Source organism: Anomaloglossus baeobatrachus, chromosome 7, assembly GCF_048569485.1.
Source record: "Anomaloglossus baeobatrachus isolate aAnoBae1 chromosome 7, aAnoBae1.hap1, whole genome shotgun sequence".
Lineage (NCBI taxonomy): Eukaryota > Metazoa > Chordata > Amphibia > Anura > Aromobatidae > Anomaloglossus > Anomaloglossus baeobatrachus.
The window spans coordinates 173912616-173934662 of NC_134359.1; the positions used below are offsets into that span (position 1 = coordinate 173912616).

Genomic DNA, 22047 nt, shown 5'->3' on the forward strand with positions numbered 1-22047 from the left:
ACGGACAGCCAGCTCTGGCATTTAGCAGTGAACACTGAGCTGTCAGTCATAGTAACGGGCCATGTTCACAGCTGCCTCTCAATGTTGAGAAAGCTGAGTGTAGCCACACTTGTGCGACTCTATGACTGAAAGTTGTCAGCTCCCAAGAGGAATAAAGTTCATTTCCTTGCGAGTGGTGCTCTTTCAGTAAGATGGAAATGCACCTTCCTACCTCTTTTATCATGCAAATTAACCCTACAGCTGGAGGTTAATTGCATTATCTGACATGGCAAGTTTCCTTTAAAGGGAAGTTATCGCAGTTTTTTATTTTTGTATTTAAAATAGTGATTATGAAATCAAGTATACAAAATGAAAATCACAGCTTATTTAGTTTTTATTTAATTCTTATTTTATTGGAGGCACTGGGAGCTGCCATGCTGGATTTGCTGTGTGTGTAACCACAGTAACTCCTTCCTTTATGGCAGCCCCTGTGCATAGAGAACAGTAGTCGGAATCCGACCCCATGCAGTACGTTACAGTGGGCGTCTGCCATGACCTGGACGCGCCCCCTGGGCTTTCCAGATCACAGCAGTGGGAGGAGATCAGCACCATTATTGTGGAGCTCACAGCGTATGCTGTTTGCTCCACTTTACCCCTGTCAACCGCCGGGATGTGTGAGTAGGAGCCGCCTCCCCTCCCCTCCCCCGTTACCGTCTCCGATGACATCCAGGGCTGTGGAGTCGGAGTCGTGGAGTCTGAGTCGGAGTTAGTTTTGGTTGGAGTCGGAGTCTGTAGAAATGTACCGACTCCGACTTTAAAAAAAATGTATTAATATTTCATAATTGAACTTTCATGTGAATTTTATAAATGTTACTCAAATATATATGTTCTATCAAACTATGAACAACAGTGATAAGCAGTTCTGCTGGAGATAGAGACATTTCTTAAGCTGGTGTCACACATAACGACGACGACAACGACGTCGCTGCTACGTCACCATTTTCTGTGACGTTGCAGCGACGTCCCGTCGCTGTCGCTGTGTGTGACATCCAGCAACGACCTGGCCCCTGCTGTGAGGTCGCCGGTCGTTGCTGAATGTCCAGCTTCATTTTTTGGTCGTCACTCTCCCGCTGTGACACACACATCGCTGTGTGTGACAGCGAGAGAGCGACGAAATGAAGCGATCAGGAGCTGGCACTGGCAGCTGCGGTAAGCTGTAACCAGCGTAAACATCGGGTAACCAAGGGAAGACCTTTCCCTGGTTACCCGATGTTTACGCTGGTTACCAGCCTCCGCTCTTGCTGCCAGCGCCGGCTCCTGCTCTGTGCACATGTAGCTGCAGTATGCATCGGGTAATTAACCCAATGTATAATGTAGCAAGGAGAGCAAGGAGCCAGCGCTAAGCAGTGCGCGCGGCTCCTTGCTCTCTGCACTGTGACATGTAGCTGCAGCACACATCGGGTTAATTAACCCGATGTGTACTGTACCTAGGAGAGCAAGGAGCCAGCGCTAAGCGCGGCTCCCTGCTCTCTGCACATGTAGCACAGCGACGTTATGATCGCTGCTTCTGCTGTGTTTGACAGCTGAGCAGCGATCATAACAGCGACTTACAAGGTCGCTGTTACGTCACCGAAAATGGTGACGTAACAGCGACGTCGTTGTCGCTGTCGCTTAGTGTGACACCAGCTTTACTTCTTGTGTGTCACTGTTCTCCACTTCCCTTATCTAATCTTATACTTGGATAACCTCATGCTGCCCCAACCCCCCTACTTACAATGTATGAAACTGAAAGTGAAAATGTGTTGCAAATTCTTAGTAGTAAAGCTCCTCCTCTAGACTAGATCATACTAGGTGTGCGTCTTCCAAGCATCTCACAGCTGCCTGCTACTCAGAAGAGGAAGACTGTAAGAAGTATTATCCTTTCAACAAACTTTGCATCAGTTAACTGTGAGTACATGAGGAATAATAACAGTATTACTGACCACTGTATCCGTTGTACGACCTGACAATAATTTTGTACAATTGTTTTTAGGAAAAACAATTGTCATTTGGATTGTGAATGCAGAATTAAAAACCTGAGAATGTCAAAGAAGCATCACATTGAATCAGCTGTATTTCAACATTTCACCATCCCTCAAGATAGAAAACATTATGTCTGTCAGTGTATGACAAATGATCCAGACGAAAACAAATGCTGTGAAGCCAAGATGAGTGCATATTCAGGCAAAGATAAAAATGCTCCTACCAGAGCTTCTAATCTAAAGAGACATTTACAGCGCTTTCATCCAGAAGTACTGAAAGCAGTGCATGAGAAAGACTGCATCCAAACCAATGAACCAGTGCCCAGCTCTTCCAGCCAAACAAAGGAGCAGAGAACTTTGCAGCCATCAGTTGCAAGATATTTTGTCAGTGGCAAAGTTACTGTGACAATGACAGTAGATACATTTAAAAAACAGGTCATAGAGCTTGTTGTAAAGGATAGTGTGCCTATTTCATTATTTTCACGACCAGCTTTTATGTGTCTGAATGGGGAAATGGCCCGCAAGCTTGGTGTTTCTCTGGAGAGAGAGAGTATTAGAAAATTAGTAATTGAAGAAGCTTTTAAACAAAAGGAAGAACTTAAAAAAACTCTCAAGGGACGCTTTCTGTTTCTTAAAATGGATGCCTGCACACGTCACAGAGTGAACTATTTTGCCATCAATGTCCGATTTGTTTGTGACAAAAATGAAATAGTTACCAAGACATTGGCAGTAAAAGACACCAAAGCTCATCACACCAGTGAGTTTCTCCAGGTCTTGGTGGAAAAGGTTCTGCAAGACTATGAACTTAAAAAAGAGCAGGTTCTTTCTGTCGTAACTGACAATGCTTCAAATATGATAAGTACTATTAAGCTAATGAATGAGAGTAATGATGGTGACCAGCAGCTAGAAGAACATTCTGGGTCCACACACACACAAATGTTTGAAATAGAGGAACACAGTATTGTAACTGAGGAGCAAACTGAAGTTGCTTCAGATGAACAGCAACATGATAGTTTAGATGATATATCAATATGTTCTTTCATTCATCACATGCGCTGTGTTGTGCATACGCTACAGCTGGCTATAAGAGACCGTCTGCAAGAAGGACATGCTGCTGCACTGATTGGCAAGGTGAGAAAATTGGCTACTGTTGCCAGAACCCCTAAAGTTGACTCAATTTTGAAGAGACGTGCTGGAAAAGGGGCAATTATTGATCAAGCCACACGATGGGGCAGTACTTACTTAATGATTCAGCGCTTGGTTGAACTGAAAACCTTTCTTGTAGACATGGCTAACCCTCAACTGACGCTAAATGAAAGTCAGTGGAATCAGGTGACTGAGCTGGAAAAATTGCTAGAGCACCCATTTACAGTGACTAAAAAATTACAAGCAGAGGACTTAACTCCAGGTATTTTCTTAAAGGAGTGGAAGAACCTGATATTTCGCCTGTCCCAAAGAGGAGGGTTAATTGCAAGTGGCATTGCTACATCAATGAAATGGAGAGAGGAGCTACTATTACAAAATAACATTCTTTTGGCAGCTGTTTATGTAGACCCAATGCATCGGATTCTTCTAGATGATCAACAGCTAAGTAAAGGAAAAGAAGCTCTGTTTGAAATAGCAGTAATGATGAAAGGGTTGCAGAACAGTCAGGAGGAACAAGAAGAATTTGGTCGTCCTGCCACATCTTCACCCTCATCATCAACTGATGAAGAATTTAATTTCGAAAAATATTTGGATCACAAGGACCGTGCAAAGTGTTCCCGCATAGAAGAAGAGTCATCCCCATCAAGGAACACAGCCAGTACATTTCAGCAGAATTTTTCATGTGCATTAAAAGAAATTGAGAAATTTGACCGTTCATCAAAAATAACAGTGCAACAAGCGATTCCTCTGTATCCTGACATTGTCAGAGATGTTGCCCGAGTGGTTACTGCTTTGCCACCAACACAAGTTAGTGTAGAGAGGTTGTTCTCTGCTCTCAAAATAATTAGATCAGATTTGAGGGCATCCATGAAGGAGGATCTGACAGAGGCAATACTTTTTCTGAGGACAAATTTATAGATTTCTTCTTATTAACTGCATACAAGTTTTTATTGCATATTTACTTACAGTTTAGAAAAGTTTATAAAAGTTATTTGCTATATTCTAATTGTATTCTAATAAATGTAGTTTTTGCTCTAAGTGGTCTGATTACTTATATGATGGTGAGAAACTGAATAAGCACAATGTTAATATTTTACAACAATAAATTTGTTATGAATTGGCCATTTATGAAGGAGCCGGAGTCTGAGCCGGAGTCGGAACCTGATAAAATCCAGGAGTCGGAGTCGGAACTGTGGCTTACCAACTCCACAGCCCTGATGACATCCCATCCCTCCATTCTCCCCAGCCCCTGCTCTGCCCCAGCTACTGCTGCCGCCCCTCCCCCCTGCCGTTACCGTCTTCAATGACACCCCCCTCCCTCCGTTCTCCCAAGCCCCCTCTCTGCCCGCTGCCGCAGCTCCCCCCAGCTCTGCCGCAGCTCCCCCAGCTCTGCCCGCTGCCGCAGCTCCCCCAGCTCTGCCCGCTGCCGCAGCTCCCCCAGCTCTGCCCGCTGCCGCAGCTCACCCATTTCTGCCCGCTGCCGCAGCTCCCCCAGCTCTGCCCGCCGCTGCAGCTCTCCCCGCTCTGCCCGCCGCTGCTGTGTGTGTGTGTGTGTGTGTGACACAAGGTCCCCATCAGGGGTGATGTGTGTGTGTGTGTGTGTGTGTGTGTGGCACAAGGTCCCCATCAGGGGTGATTGTGTGTGTGTGTGTGTGTGTGTGTGTGTGGCACAAGGTCCCCATCAGTGGTGATTGTGTGTGTGTGGCACAAGGCCCCATCAGGGGTGATGTGTGTGTGTGTGTGGCGCACAAGGTCCCCATCAGGGGTGATGTGTGTGTATGTGTGTGTGTGTGCGTGCACCACTGCATGTGAGTACCTGTGTGTGTACCAGTGATACTGTCTGCAGGGTTGTGTATCTAATCCTCTCCTGTGTGATACTGTCTGCAGGGCTGTGTATCTAATCCTATCCTGTGTGATACTGTCTGCAAAGCTGTGTATCTAATCCTCTCCTGTGTGATACTGTCTACTGAGCTGTGTATCTAATCCTATCCTGTGTGATACTGTCTGCTGAGCTGTGTATCTAATCCTATCCTGTGTGATGTCTGCAAAGCTGTGTATCTAATCCTCTGCTGTGTGATATGGTCTGCTGAGCTGTGTATTTAATCCTCTCCTGTGTGATACTGTCTGCACGGCTGTGTATCTAATCCTATCCTGTGTGATACTGTCTGCTGAGCTGTGTATCTAATCCTCTCGTGTGTGATACTGTCTGCTGAGCTGTGTATCTAATCCTCTCCTGTGTGATACTGTCTGCAGGGCTTTGTATCTAATCCTATCGTGTGATACTGTCATCCTATCCTGTGTGATGTCTGCAAAGCTGTGTATCTAATCCTCTGCTGTGTGATATGTTCTGCTGAGCTGTGTATCTAATCCTCTCGTGTGATACTGTGTGCTGAGTTGTGTATCTAATTCTATCATCTGATACTGTCTGCAGAGCCGTGTATCTAATCCTATCCTGTGTGATACTGTCTGCAGAGCTGTGTATCTAATCCTATGTTTTGTGATACTGGCTGCTGAGCTGTGTATCTAATCATATCCTGTGTGATACTGTCTGCAGAGCCGTGTATCTGATCCTATCCTGTGTGATACTCCTGCTGTCCTTGGTGACACTTTAGACATTTGCGGTCATCAACAAAATGGCTGTGCACTGTGTCCCTATATGTCATTCTCTGTTATCTGTTGTAAACACTCAGATTAGGAGGGGGGAGGCGTGCCATCACACACAGGAGAGCAGACTACACCCACTTTTACTGCAGGCTGTAATGTAAGCTTTTTATACAGTTGGATTTCTGTAGGATTATAGCAGCAGCTCCCCCTAGTGTTTAACAGTGAAAAATATCAAACTTTTTAATTTTTTTTTTATTTTGCTCAATTAAAAACAAATAGTAATATTTAAACAAAGCATTAAAACATTATTACTTTACATTTTTTCAGTTATTAAATTTTTCTTTTTTTGACGATACCTTCCCTTTAAGGGGCTAAAGAAAAATAAAGTTGCAAAGTAGTCACAGACATGTATACAAATAGTGTCAATTTTTCTGCTTCCTGGAAATATATTCAGTTTGGTCTCATATTTTGTGCAACTTATTTTAGTGTTGAAATGGAAGATTTATCCTGGAGATCAGAGCTGCTGCCTACTGCAAAGGTAAGGCCTAATTTTATTGTATTACAAAAATATCTAATAAATATTATTGGTATGTGCACACATTGCGTTTTTGTCGTGTTTTTCCTTGCAGTTTTGTCACATACACTGAAAGATTTCCTAGTACCAGTAAAGTGAATGAGATTCCTGAAGTCTTTTGCATATGTTGCTTATGTTTTCCTTGCAGAAGTGCAACAGATTGAAGTCTGGAGCATGTAAATTATTTTTTGAAGCAGATTTCACCCAAACTGTGAAAAAATCGGCAACAAAGACGCATGTCAAAAATGTGCATATTTCAGAGTATTTTTCCTGTCAAGACATCAGGATTTGCAGCACAATTTTCTGCCACAAATACTGAATGTGCACACGTACCCTTAAGGGCGCTTTACACGCAGCGACATCACTAGCGATGTCGCTCATGAAAGCACCCGCTCCCGTCGTTTGTGCGTCACGGGCAAATTGCTGCCCGTGGCGCACAATATCGCTAATACCCGTCACACGGACTTACCTTCCAAGCGACGTCGCTGTGGCCAGCAAACAGCCTCTTTTCTAAGGGGGCTGTTCATGCGGCATCACAGCGCGTCACACGGCAGACGTCCAATAGAAGCGAAGAGGCGGAGAGCAGCCGCATGAAAGACACGCCCACCTTGTTGCCAGAGGATGCAGGTACGGTGTTGTTTGTCGTTCCTGGGGTGTCACACGTGACGATGTGTGCTGCCTCAGGAACAACGAACAACCTGCGTCCAAAAGCAACGACATTTGGGAAATGCACGACGTGTCAACAATTAACGATTTGGTAAGTATTTTGCATCGTTAGCGGTCGCTCGTACGTGTCACACGCAACGACGTCAATAACAAGGCCGGATGTACGTCACAAATTCCGTGACCCCAACGACATCTCGTTAGCGATGTCGTTGCGGTGTAACTGGGCTTTTAGTCTTCAGGAGAAATTGTGTCTATGCAAATCATTCTAGTTTAATGCAAATATACCGTAATACAGCTGCATTTTTTCATCCATGTGGTCACGTCTAGTGACGAGCGAACCATTTCTGTAAAGTTCGGGGTCTGTGCATGGACTTCTCAGGGAAGTTTGTGTTTACTGTCAAAGTTCGACCACCCGGAAAAAAAGAAAAAAGGAACCAAAATGGGGATTAAGGCAGGACAGTTATACTTACCGAATTTCCACGCGGCTGTCACACTGCTTCAGAGTCCGCTCATTAAAGCTTACCCCGTCTACCCTTTTGTGACAGTAAAACGATTGATTGCAGTCAGACTGATGGCATCTGTGATTGGTTGCGCTCACACTAGCTTCCTGGGTCCCAAAGTGGAGTGTAAAATTAAATAAATAATTGGTAAAAATGGAATAGGGTCCCGCGTATTTTGATATGCAGCGCAGATATAGCATACAGCTAAAGGCTGCAGACCCCAGCTGTGTGCCTTATCTTGGCTGTGTATCAAAAGACCAAGGGACCCCATGTGACTTTTGTTAAATTATGTAATTAAAAGAGGCATATGGTCCCCTCTAATCTAATGAATGTGACAATCCTGGAGCGGCAGCAGGCTGCTATTTTTAGAGATAGGTGGGCCCTATAACATGGGCCTCCCAAGCCTGAGAATACCAACCTTCAACTGTCTGCCTTATCTTGGCAGGGTATCAAAATTGGAGGGGACCATATTTAGTCAGAAATGTCTGTTTGTACAAATGGGAGAACATGGAACGAAAGGAGCAATATTTGAATTTTGGAAAGCAAATTTGGCTGAAAAAAATTGCGGGTACCATGTTGACTTGTAGGGCCCTTAAGGTACCTAAACAGCAGAAACCCCCCACAAGTGACCTCATTTTAGAAACTAGACCCCTCTAGGAATTTATCTAGATGTTTGAGTACCCTGAACCCCCGGGTGCTTTACAGAATTTTTCAACCTTGAGCTGTGAAAATAAAAAAAATACATTTTTACCACAAAATTGTTACTTCAGCCAGATAGCTTTTTTTTCCCACAAGGGTATCAAGAAAAAATGCACCGTAAAATTTATTGTGAAATTTCTCCGGAGTTCGCAGATACCTCATTTGTGGTAGAAATCAGCTGTTTGCGCGCATCGCAAGGCTCGAAAGGGTGCCATTTGACTGTAAAATTGGCTGGAATCATAAGCGGACGCCATGTCTCGTTTGGAGCACCTGTGAGGTGCCTAAACTGTGCCGCTTCCCAACATGTGACCCCATTTTAAATACTAGACCCCTAAAGGAATTTATCTAGATGTTTGGTGAGAACTTTAAACCCCTGGGGGCTTCATAGAATTTTATAACTTTGAGCAGTGAAAATAAAAAAATACAATTTTACCACAAAATTGTTACTTCAACCAGGTAGCTTTTTTCACAAGTGTAACAGGAAAAATGCACCATAAAATTTATTGTGCAATGTCTCCTGAGTTCGATGACACCTCATATTTGGTGGAAATCAACTCTTTTGGCGCACAGTAGGCGATCGGAAGGGAAGAAACACCATTTGACTGCAAAATTGCCTGTCGCCATGTCGCGTTTGGAGAGCTTCTGAGGTGCCTAAACATTGGATGTCCCCCACAAGAAACACTATTATGGAAACTAGACCCCTCAAGGATTTTATCCAGGGGTATAGTAAGCATTTTGAACCAACAGATACGTAACAGAATCTAAAAACCTTAGGTCGTCATATTAAAAATTTTAATTTTTTTTCACAAAAATCTTGTTTTAGCACCAAAAGTTGGCCCTTACAGTTTTCTATCCAACTTCTTATGATTGCAGGGATACCCCACATGTGGCCAAAACACACACATTTGCAGGGCCCCTAAGGTACCTATACAGCAGAAACCCCCACAAATGACTTCACAAAAATGTTGCTGTAGCACCAAATTGCTCACTTTTAGGCGGTGTGCCCGTGATCCAGCGGTACAGTGTCTAGCACGCAGTGCCAGCCCTCCCCAGAAGATGAGTGTTGTCCACAGGAAAACACAGCTGCCTGTGCCCACGATCTGAGTTCAGGCTGCTGCAGACTTTAGCTCTATTCTCCTTGCAGAGAACACTCTAGTTTCCACAGCATAAATTGACATGCTGCTGCTTGGGAAACCACGCCGCAGGTCAGTTTATGCTGCAGAGAAAAAAATCACACAGAGAAAAAAATCTAAAAGTCCTTCCACTGCAGAACGTAGCGTTATGGACGGAGCAAAAACACTGTGTCCAAAACGCTGCAAACCCTAGTAGTGGGCACATAGGCTATAAAGCTAGGATGGCTAGATGTGAAACACATATACCGTGTTTCCCCGAAAATAAGACATCCCCCGAAAATAAGACATCCCAGGGGTTTTCAGGGAAGCTTTAATATAAGACATCCCCTGAAAATAAGACATAGCTGCAGTCAATAATGAAGTGTCATGCAGCGGTGAAAGCGTTAAAGACACTGCAGGACACTTTATTATAGGCAGCGGGCACCCCCAGAAGAGAGAAGACAGAAGAAAGAAGACCCCCGATCATACTCACCAGAAGCCGACCGGGAGCAGGTGAGCGCATCAAGGTCCTGCAGCGCCGGAACACACACACACACACACACACACACACACACACACACATATATAAGAACAGACACACACACATCAGATCACACTCACTCAATGTCACACACACCTCACACACACATCAGATCACATCCACACACAACATCCAGTGATATCGCTTGCTTCTCGGCGGCGATACTGTGCGTGCAGTGACCTTCCAGGACCTGCCGGAGGATCACATGGCTGGAAGCATGTGGTATCTCTGGATGTTGTGAGTGTGTGAGTGCGTATGTGCGATATCGTCAGTGCGTGTGTGAGTGTATGCGATCGGATGTCTGCATGTATGCTGTCTGATGTGTGAGTGTGTTCTGATGTGTGAGTGTGTGTGTGTGAGTGTATGCGATCGGATCTGTGAGTGTCGGCAGAAGGCAGAGGAGCACGGTGTGCAGCTGGGCCCACCGGAGGGCACAGGGAGAAGTGGGGTGTGTGTGAGTGTATGCGATCAGATGTGTGCGTGTATACTGTCTGATGTGTGACTGTGTGTGAACGTAAGTGATCGGATCTGTGAGTGTTGGCAGGAGGCAGAGGAGCACGGCGTGCAGCACAGCTGCTGGGATCGTGGGGTGGGTGGGAAGAAGTGGGGTGGGTGTGTGTTTGTGTGTGAGTGAGTGAGTGTGATCTGATGTGTGTGTGTGTGTGTGTGTGTGTGTGTGTGTGAGATCTGATGTCAGCCAGACGCAGGGGAGCACAGCTGCAGGGAGATCACAGGGAGAAGTGGTGTGTGTGTGTGTGTGTGTGTGTGTGTGTGTGTGTGTGTGTGTGTGTGTGTGTGTGTGTGAGTGTGAGTGTGAGATCTGATGTCAGCCAGATGCAGGGGAGGCATGCAGCGTACCTGATGGGAGATCACAGAAGGATCTGGGAGCCATACAGACGCCCTGGGCTGGTAAGTATGACGATCCTGGGATGGGGGGGTCTGCTTTTTGTGGAGGGTAAACTTACCCCCAACCATGTCTCCTCGAGAATAAGACACCCCCTGAAAATAAGACATAGTGCTTTTTTCAGGGCAAGAAAAAATATATGACAGTGTCTTATTTTCGGGAAAACAGGGTATGATGTCCCACCCCCCTGCACATTCTAAACTAGCACCCTTTAGTGACTCTCATGTGGCACTAAAGGGTATTAAGCCTTGTATTTAGCCCCCCCAAAAAAAAAATTATAAAAACCATGGGGTCCCCCCATTTTTGACAGCCAGCTAGGGTAGAGCAGACAGCTGCAGCCTGCAGTCCGCAGCTGACCACTTCACCTTGGCTGGTAATCCAAAACGGAGGGCACCCCAGGCTGTTTTTTTAAATTATTTATACATAATTAAAGAAAAACTTGGGGTCCCCCCAAAATTGGATTACTAGACAAGATAAAGTGGATAGCTGTGGTCTCGTGTTCTCAGGGTGGGAAGAGCCATGGTTATTTGGCACTTCCCAGCCTAAAAATAGCAGGCTGCAGCCGCCCCAGAAGTGGCGCATCCATTGGATGCGCCAATCCTGGCACTTCACACCAGCTCGTCCCATTGCCCTGGTGCTGTGACAAACTGGGTAATATATGGGGTTGATACCAGCTGTAATGTCACCTGGTATCAAGCCCAGCGGTTAGTAATCTTGTGGCATCTATCAGATACTCGACATTACTGTCAGTAATAAAAAAAATAAAGACAAAAAAACTATTTATTTGAAAAAACGGTCCAACTCATTCCCTCTTTCACCAATTTATTGAAAAGAAAAAAAAAGTCTGGTCTGCTGTAATCCATTTTGGAGGTCTCACGACAATTCTGGACCTCCAGAATATGAGGAACACACTCAGTGAACGTATCCCCCATTCTCTGGAAGTGCAGGCACTCCACGTGAGGAATGTGGATGCAGTGACCTGAAAATACTGCACTCACATTCCCTAGGTCCAACCGAGGGCACAGTGACCTGCAGTAACCTCATTCCAGAATAAATAGGGCATGCTCAGTGAACGTATCCCCCATTTTCTGGAGTTGCAGGAACTCCATGTGAGAAATGTGGGTGCAGTGACCTGAGAATACTGCACTCACACTGCCCGGGTCCACAGCACGGCAATGTGAGCTACAGTATGATCAGTGTCTCTATTTGCAGGGAGCAGGCTGAGAGCTGCTCTGCACATGCGGCCAGCATCTTTTTAGAAGGAGGAGGAGGGATCGCGGGGGATCATTGGTGCAGGAGGTAATGGGAGAGATCTGTGGGTGATGATGGGTGACCTGCCTGGATCTGGGGATGACTTTTCTGTTGCATCTGACACGTCACATGCAACAGAAATCAGAGGAGGAGGATGATTGCAGCGTGCGTGCCAGAGAGCTGCGGCCATTTTGGAAGATCGAGAGGGGGAGGAGGTTGGAGGGGGGGCGTTGGTGACACCGTGGGAGGAGATTTATCTTCCATCTGACATGTTCTATCATGCCAGGTGGGAGATGAATAATTTTTTTATCGGACCTGTCATTTACTGTAACATCATCACGGTTATACCGATGATCACGTGAACGGGGAGTAGAAAAAAACTACGCGAATCGTGATCTCCAGGGTCTCAGCTACCCCCCGGTAGCTGAAACTCGGAGATTTTCCTACACTGGGTGGCACTACAGGCTTTATCCTTGCTGCCATTTTAAAAAGGCGGATCAGAATATATACCCTTTTGTGCCGTCGTTGTAAGCCGTAAGGCTGTCATAAAGAGGTTAATTTTATTTTTAATCAATAGATCTTGGAATAATAACTTCCACAATTTGAGGTGTTTTTTTTTTAAAAAAATGTTTTTTTGCTGAGATAATCTTATAAATGTGCTGCTGCTATATACTGTGTAATGGACTTGTTTGACCGTACAGGGACATGATCTGATTATACACACATCTCATAGGCAGGGGAGGTTGCACAAGAGTATAACGACATTACAGCACAGGATCATACATGATTCTTTTTATGAGGTAAAACATTTCCCTGGATTTATTTATTTTTTTTTAAAAAGTTTCATGTCGTAAAAATAACTATTTGTGATTCTTTGCTGTAATGTCTATATATTTTTTTTTTACTTCCACCCATGCCCAGGAAAAATGGGATTATCAGACCATGTCCCTGTACGGTCCGACACGACAATTACACACCAAAAGAAAAAGAAAGAAGTGATCAGACATCTTAATGCAAAAGTGATACTTTATTCATAATAAAAGGGTGTAAAAATGGGAATAAAAGTACATACAAAAAAATGGGTGCACAGACCCCAGATAAGATCAAAAAAGGAGGGTAATTAATAAGACATCCAATTTATACAATATTGATCACAGACAGTGCTCACAACACTTACAAAGGACAAAATAATTTGATATAAGGTGTCAGCAGTTATAGTATCAACTATAACTTACAAATATTAATTTATTGCTTAGTCCATGTCCATTTGAAAGAAGTAATAGAAAACACTGGTGAATGTCAGAAAATCCTAACCTATCTTTCACCCTCCATAATTATCATGTACACCACCTGGGCTGGTACCGTGCAAGAGATAGAGATATAGATATTAATGCAAGTTATCAACTTAAGCAGTTTTACCCCAAAGAAAACCCCATTAAAATATAACTTTTAATAACGGCATTAAAAGTTCAAAGACCAAAAACACACAAAACAAATTGTGCAGAATGTGTAATAACAGAAGCTAGGTGGGAATGAAAAAAAAATCAGACTGGCCCTAGATAAGCCCTAATAAATCTCTCCCTACCTAGCAATGGAGGGTATGATGCCCTAGGGTTGTGGCACCCCCATTCACCGACGGGAGACCCTTTGTAGCCCTAATTAGCCCAGCACAGATCAAACAGCAACATCATCATTTAGAAATAAACAGAAGAGCCCCCATCAAGTAGATGGAGAGTCAAAAAAAGTATCTGAAAAAAGGTGTCCAGAGACAGCGTCCCGACGCGTTTCCTCCCAAAGGATGGCAGGAATTCATCAGGGGACAGCCAGGGAGTAGAAATTCAATGCAGGAGTCTCCCTGGGGTACCAGGAAGGTGGTGCCAGGAGGGTGATACCTGAAGTGCCCTGCTGTATGCTTGCTCTTATATCCTGATCAGACTGTGACCCAGGAAACGGGAAGTAAATCAATTCATCCACAGTTCTTATGTACAAAGCATAACAAAATGTATAGTGGATCAAATAAATAATATTGAGAATCTCATTAGGTATACCAGAATTGTATAAAAAATATATTAGTAAGATATACTGCCCGGAAATAGTCACGGCTGTTTCAATAAATTCAGTGTACCATTACTAGGTAGGAAGAGATTTATTAGGTCTTATCTAGGGCCAGTCTGAATTTTTTCCCTCCCACCTAGATTCTGTTGTTACTCGTTCTGCACAATTTTTTTTTTTGTGTGTTTTTGGTCTTTGACCTTTTAATACAATTATTAAAAGTTATATTTTAATGGGGTTTCCTTTTTGGTAAAGCTGCTTATATTTTGTCCCCATCCTATTGGCTGCGGCCTATTGTATAAGTAATACACTTACAAAGGTGCAAGTGCACGCTCTGCACGGTACTGAACTGGGAATGGCGCATTCTTGTAGTATGATTGCTTCCTTCTTTTTCTTTTGGGTTGGTCTGACTGCGATCTATCCGGTGTCCTTATTGTATACACACTTGTACCTCTATAAATATAGTTGCTAAATATCTGAAGAAGATGAATGTGTGTTTGTTGAAATTTCTTTAACGAACATTACACAGTACATAGTAGGGGCACATATACACTTATGCTCAAAAGTTTACATACCACGTCATTTTTTGCATTCTTGGCCTTTTTTCAGAGAATATGAATGATAACACAAAATATTTTTTCAACTTATGGTTAGTGGTTGGGTGAAGCCATTTATTGTCAAACTACTGTGTTTTAAATCATAATGACAACCAAAAACATCCAAATTACCCTGATAAAAAGTTCACATACCCCAGTTTTTAATACTGTGTATTGCCCCCTCCAACATCAATGACAGCTTGCAGTCTTTTGTGGTAGTTGTGCATAATGCTCTTTATTTTCTCAGATAGGAAAGCTGCCCATTCTTCTTGGCAAAAAGCCTCCAGTTCCTGTAAACTGGAGACCCCCCCATCACTAATGTGTAAGTGAAAGTAAATAAACCCCAACACTGAAATAATCCTTTATTTGGAATAAAAAAAAAATCTTTTTCACCAATTTATTTACCCCAAAACACCCCTGCAGGTCCTATGTAATCCACACATGGTCCCACGACGCTTCCTGCACTGCTACATATGAAGCTCACAGCGAGCACCATAGAACATGACTACCCACTATGAGGTTAAGGCAGAGACTGAGCTACGATCAGCAGTGACGTCACTCAGGTTAGCTGTGGCAACAGCTGAAGTCCACCACCTGTGACCGCAAATCACCTGAGTGATGTCACCGCTGATCGCGTGGTTCACTTCAGTCGCTGCCTGAACCTCTCAGCAGGCGGTCATGTTCTATGGCGTTCACCATGTGCTTCAGATGTATGACACAAACATTTCCATAAGGTTCATAATGTATCAATCAATTTGAAAGACCTAATAAACCACTCCATTTAGTCTGGTTTAAATACAAAGAAAAATTCGGAGTTGATGGATCAATTAATTTTAAAAAGGTAAATATTAATTTAATATACATATAAAAAAAATTGTATAGAAAAAGTTCAGAAAAACAAAAAAGAACAGAAAGGTAAAATATAAGGGGAAGTGTTACGGGGGGACCGGCAGATTAGGACCAGGGGGTATATATCCTAATCGCCAGTCGGGGCCCACCGTGCTCCAGATGACAAAGGAGCTGCTGGCACCTGAGGGTTAGGCGGAGACTATAGAGCTGGATGGCTCTGAGATAACCCAGGAACTCTGGGAACCGGTCACGTGTGTTGGGACATGTCAGACCGGACGACAGCCCGATTAGCGTTTTGGTGCACCTAGCGCTACACCAACCACGTGTGCAGGAAACACGTCAGGCCGGGTGGTAACCAGGTAGCGTTGACCGGAAGACCGCCACGAAAGCGCCCTGTCGGCCACGTGTGTAGGACACGTCAGGCCGAGCGGTCCTCCGATTAGCGTTTCTGGCCACCTCTCGCCTGGCCATGTGTGTGTAGGACACGCCAGGCCAGATGGGTACACCAGTAGCGTTGACCGGGAAGCCGAGGAGGATAAGGAACACCCTGTTAACTCCACAGGGGTCCTGGGGTACGCTGTCCGTGCGCGTAGGGGGCACAACCGGACAGGTGGCGCAGCAGGTGCGTTGTCCGTGTGCGTAGGGGGCACGATCGGACAGGTGGCGCAGCAGGTGCGTTGTCCGTGTGCGTAGGGGGCACAATCGGACAGGAAGCACAGCAGCCGCAGCCCAGTTAACGCCACTGGGCTGCTATAGCAAGACTAGAACGGCAGGAGGGAAGCACGGCGCCTGACCCTGATGTGCCGAGCCACGAATCTTGGCGTGACAGGCACCGTTCGCCTAACCCTACCTACCGCTTACCAACATAGGCTTATGCCGCAATGAGGCTCTAACATGGAGGTGTGCTCTGACTGAGCAAAAGTGAAGACTGCGCACCTCCATGTTGTCTCCAGCCCCTTTTATAACCTGGGTCCGCCCTAAACCCAGGGTGGAACCACCAAGGTCCAATAGCAGAGTGCCATGTCATCAGTGACGTCACATGCGACCTATCCGGAACCGCCACGTCATTGATGACCTCATGGCAGCCACGCCCCAAACATTTCACCAGTCATTGTCTGACGACCAATGCTGAGATGCCAGATCATAGGGGCGGGCCTCTGCGAGCCAGTCCGGAGTTGCCACGTCATCAGGACACCTGACACCCTCTGCCCTATCAGGGCCTGCCACCTCACAGACATGCTCAGTGAGGTCCTTACCGGACCTAGCCTCTGGTGCACTAAGTGCCTGAGCATGCCCAGTAGCCTGAGCAACAGGCTCAGAAAGCAGACTATCAGTTTGAGCATGCTCAGTAGGCACATCCCAGAACTTAGACACAGCACGAAGTCAAAGTACCTGTGCAAAGAGGCTGTTAGGGTTAATTGTGGGAGCATGCTCAGTAGCCCGAACTGAGGACTTAGTCTCAGACATAACACAATCAGGCTGAGCATGCTCACTAGGCAAAACACCGGGCTTAATCTCTGGCTGGGGTAAATCGGCGCACGCATGCGCACTAGCCGCCTCTCCACACTTAGACATGGTGGAAGGAACAGCCAACTGGACGACCCGAGGCACAGCCAAGAACGGCAGCCGGCGCCTGGGCGCAACAGGAACCGCAGCAGGGTGCTTGCGGCTATGGCGGCGCCGGTTCGTAACAGGAAGGGGTAATAATACCCCAAGCAATCGGTGATAATGGCTACATAAACAGAGGGTCCGGAGAGGAAAGCTAAGCAGCAAATAAGCCTAACAGCAGTCATAAAGCACACCATATGTAGAAAATATAGCTAAGTCACGCTGGACAATTATAAAACATAAAAGCTCATTATCAGCTTACCCAGCCAGACAATACCCTAAAGTGAAGGTGCCCACCACGAAAAAAGGACCCTCTAACACGCGTTTTGTGCAGGACTGATGTTGCGTCTTCAGGGAAGGTTTACTTCCCTTATGCTGTGTAGGACCTTAAATCGGTTCTTAATACCGTGTATTGCCCCCTCTAACATCATTGACAGCTTGAAGTATTTTGTGGTAGTTGTGGATGAGGGTCTTTATTTTCTCAGATGGTAAAGCTGCCCATTCTTCTTGGCAAAAAGCCTCCAGTTCCTGTAAATTCCTGGGCTTTCTTGCATGAACTGCGTGTTTGAGTTACATAGTTACTTAGATTGCAAAAAGACCTAGGTCCATCTAGTTCAACCTTTCTTCAGTAATTCTACATTTGGCCACTAAGTCATTTATAACCAACAATGTTGTGTGTGCTGAGGAAATCATCCAGCCCTTTTTTAAAAGCTGTTATAGTATTTGCCATTACTACCTCTTGTGGTAGGGCATTCCATAGTCTGACTGCTCTAACTGTAAAGAACCCTTTCCTATTTAGCTGCCGGAATCGCTATTCTTCCACTCGCAGTGTATGCCCCCTGGTCCTTAGTATTGTCTTTGGAAGAAATAAGTTATGTGCCAGTCCTTTATATTGACCACACATGTATTTATACATATAAATGAGATCTCCTCTGAGATGTCTTTTTTCTAAGCTAAACATAGCTAACTTTTTCAACCTGTCATCATATGGGAGGCCTTCCATTCCTTGTAGTAGTCTAGTTAACCGCCTTTGAACTGACTCTAACTTCTGAATATCCTTTTTAAACTGTGAAGCCTAAAACTGGATCCCATATTCCAGATGCGGCCTTTCAAGTGATTTATAGAAGGGTAACAATACGTTGGGATCACTGGATCTAATCTCTCTTTTTATACACCCTAAAATCTTGTTTGCTTTAGCAGCTCCTGCCTGACATTGAGTGCTGCTGCTCAGCTTATTTGTAATAAGAATACCCAAGTCCTTCTCCTGTTCTGTAGTCCCGAGTTTACTTCCATTTAATGTATACACAGCTATAGGATTACTCCGTCCTAGGTGCGTTTCTTTACATTTATTACCATTAAATCTCATTTGCCAAGTATCTGCCCATTCTGACATCTTATCCAGATCTTTTTGTAATATTGTACTATCAAGGTCAGTTTTTAATATCCTACATAGTTTGGTGTCATCAGCAAAGACTTAGGGGTGCTTCACACACAGCGAGCTCGCTGCCGAGATCGCTGCTGAGTCACGCTTTTTGTGACGCAGCAGTGACCTCATTAGCGATCTCGCTGTGTGTGACAATGAGCAGCGATCTGGCCCCTGCTGCGAGATCGCTGCTCGTTACACACAGCCCTGGTTCGTTTTCTTCAAAGCCGCTCTCCTGCTGTGACACACAGATCGCTGTGTGTGGCAGCAAGAGAGCGACAAATGAAGCGAGCAGGGAGCAGGAGCCGGCGTCTGACAGCTGAGGTAAGCTGTATCCAAGATAAACATCGGGTAACCAAGGTGGTTACCCGATATTTACCTTAGTTACCAGCCTCTGCAGCTCTCACGCTGCCTGTGCTGCCGGCTCCGGCTCTCTGCACATGTAGCTGCTGTACACATCGGGTTAATTAACCCGATGTGTACAGCAGCTAGGAGAGCAAGGAGCCAGCGCTGCGCGGCTCCCTGCTCCCTGCTCACACTGGTAACTAATGTAAACATCGGGTAACCATACCCGATGTTTACCTTAGTTACCAGTCTCCGCAGCTTCCAGACGGCGGCTCCGTGCAAGCGCAGCGTCGCTTGCACGTCACTGCTGGCTGGGGGCTGTTCACTGGTCGCTGGTGAGATCTGCCTGTTTGACAGCTCACCAGTGACCATGTAGCGATGCAGCAGCGATCCTGACCAGGTCAGATCGCTGGTCGGATCGCTGCTGCATCGCTAAGTGTGAAGGTACCCTTACACTTTACTACCAATCCCATCCACAAGGTCATTAATAAAGAGATTAAAAAGAATCGGTCCTAGCACAGATCCCTGCAGCACCCCACTGCTGAATATAGCCCATTTAGAGAATGTAACATTTATGACTACTCTATTTCCGATCTTTTAGCCAATTCCTTAGTTGCATGCAGTTTTCCCTAGTCCTTGCTTCTGGAGCTTTAGTATAAGGCTATTATGTGGTACAGTATCAAATGCCTTTGCAAAGTCCAAATAAATCACATCAGCTGCATTACCAATATCCAGGTTTGCACTTACCCCCATGAATCCATGCTGTCTGTCAGTTATTATATTATTTTCTGCAATATATTTTTGCATGTCATCCCTTAACCCCTTCAGCCCCCAGCCTATTTTGACCCTAAAGACCAGGCCACTTTTTGCAATTTTGACCAGTGATCACTTTGAGGTTATAACTCTGGAACGCTTCAACGGATCCCGGTGATTCTGAGATTGTTTTTTCGTGACATATTGGGCTTCATGTTAATGGTAAATTTAGGCAGATATTTTTTGCGTTTCTTTGTGAAAAAAAATGGAAATTTCGCGGAAAATTTTGTAATTTTCAAACTAATTTTTATGCTTTAAAACCAACGAGACATATGACACACAATAATTAATAAATAACATTTCCCACATGTCTACTTTACATCAGAACAATTTTGGGGGAAAAAAAATAAAAAATTTAAGGAAGTTATAGGGGTTAAAAAGTTATGAGCAATTTCTCATTTTTACAACAAAATTTGCAAAGCCACTTTTTTTTAGGGACCACATCACATTTGAAGCGATTTTGAAAGGTCTACATGACACAAAACACCCAAAAGTGACACCAATCCAAAAACGGCACCCCTCAGGCTACTCAAAACCACATTCAAGAAGGTTATTAACCCTTCAGGTGCTTCACAGTAACTAAAGCAATGTGGAAGGAAAAAAATGAACATTTTACATTTTGCAACAAAAATGTTAATTTAGCCTCAAATATTGCATATTCATAAGGGTAGCAGGATTAAATGAACCCCCAAAATGTGTTTGGCAATTTCTTCTGAGCACGCAGATACCTCGTATGTGTCGAAAAACCACTGTTTGGGCACGCGGCAGGACTCGGAAGAGAAGGAGCGTCATTTGACTTTTTGAACAGAAAATTAGCTGGAATCGTTAGCCGCACCATGTTGCGTTTGGAGAGCCCCTGAAGTGCCAAAACAGTGGAGCTCCCCCACATGTAACCCCATTTTGGAAACTAGACCCCTCATGGAATTTATCTAGATGTTTATTGAGCACTTTGAACCTCTGAGGGCTTCACAAAAGTTAATAAAGTTGAGCTGTGAAAATAAAAAAAAAAAAAAAACATTTTACCACAGTGGAGCTCCCCCACATGTGACCCCATTTTGGAAACTAGACCCCCATGGCATAAAAAAAAATCAGGGCATACGCACTGATGTTCTGCAAAAAGAGGGGGGACTAGGTGGGATGGAAAAAAGAAGTCCTGTCCAAAGTCGAGTACGACTGCATGACGATTGCTGATCAGGTACCTAATTGTTCAAGTTTTGTCTTTTTTTTTTTTTTATTTGGGGTGCACAAAAAAAAGCAAAAACTCTAGCATTACGTACCTGATCAGCCAGTCACGAAGCTCATCAGCACTTGGCGGCAAGCAGGTGGGAGAGGAGGGGGGGAGGGAGTGGGAGATGCAATTGGGATAGTTAGAAAAGAGCCACGAACAATACTTACAGGATGGAACAGAACAGCAGCAGATGGGGGGGCGGCAGTTGGGGGGACAGCAGATGGGGGATCAGCGGCATATAAAGAGAGCATCTGTGAATGTGAGACGGCGGCGGATGGGAGAGGGCGCAGTGGATGGGAGAGGGCGCAATGTATGCAGGAGCGGTGGTGGATGGGGGAAATGGGGAATGGGGGGAAGGAAAGTGGGAGTGGGAGGTGAGATTGGGGATAGTTACCTTACAGGATTGATCTAGGCAGCAGGATCACAGGAGATGGAGGCAGCAGATCGGGGAGGGTGAGAGGTGGGAGAGGGAGCGCAGATCACGGGGGTGACAGGTGAGCGAAGAGCGGGCAGCAGATCACGGGGGTGACAGGTGAGCAGAGCACAGATTACGGGGGTGGGAAGTGGGGGAGAGCGGACAACAGATCACGGGGGTGAGAGGTGAGGGAGCACAGATAACGGGGGTGAGAGGTGAGGGAGCACAGGTCACAGGGGTGATAGGTGAGGGAGCACAGATCACGGGGGTGACAGTTGAGGGAGCACACATCACGGGGGTGACAGGTGAGGGAGCACAGATCACGGGGGTGACAGGTGAGGGAGCACACATCACGGGGGTGACAGGTGAAGGAGCACACATCACGAGGGTGACAGGTGAAAGAGCACACATCACGGGGGTCACAGGTGAGGGAGCACACATCACAGGGTTGACAGGTGAGGGAGCACACATCACGGGGGTGACAGGTGAGGGAGCACAGATCACAGGGGTGACAGGTGGGGGGAGCGGGAAGCACATCACGGAGGTGAGGGGGCAGGCAGCCGATCATGAGGGGGAGGGGACGGCCAGGCTGTAACTGGGGTGAGAGGTGGGGGTGCGGGCAGCAGATCGGGGAGAGCGAAGCGGTGGCAGATGGAGGAGGGCGGCGGCGGATCGGGAGGCTTTTCGCCGGTTTCATACAGTATTATGGCAGCGCGGCCAC

The 22047-nt window shown here is 45.5% G+C and overlaps 1 protein-coding gene across 6 annotated transcripts in view; it reads left to right on the forward strand.

Annotated features, from left to right (window-relative positions):
- Positions 1-22047, forward strand: part of PGAP1 (post-GPI attachment to proteins inositol deacylase 1) — a 1652111-nt gene that overhangs the window by 522513 nt on the left and 1107551 nt on the right. For all 6 annotated transcript variants that reach the window (XM_075317804.1, XM_075317801.1, XM_075317803.1 and 3 more), the window contains one exon: positions 6237-6288. In XM_075317804.1, the coding sequence (XP_075173919.1) occupies positions 6237-6288 (52 nt within the window). The remainder of the gene's footprint in view (positions 1-6236; positions 6289-22047) is intronic.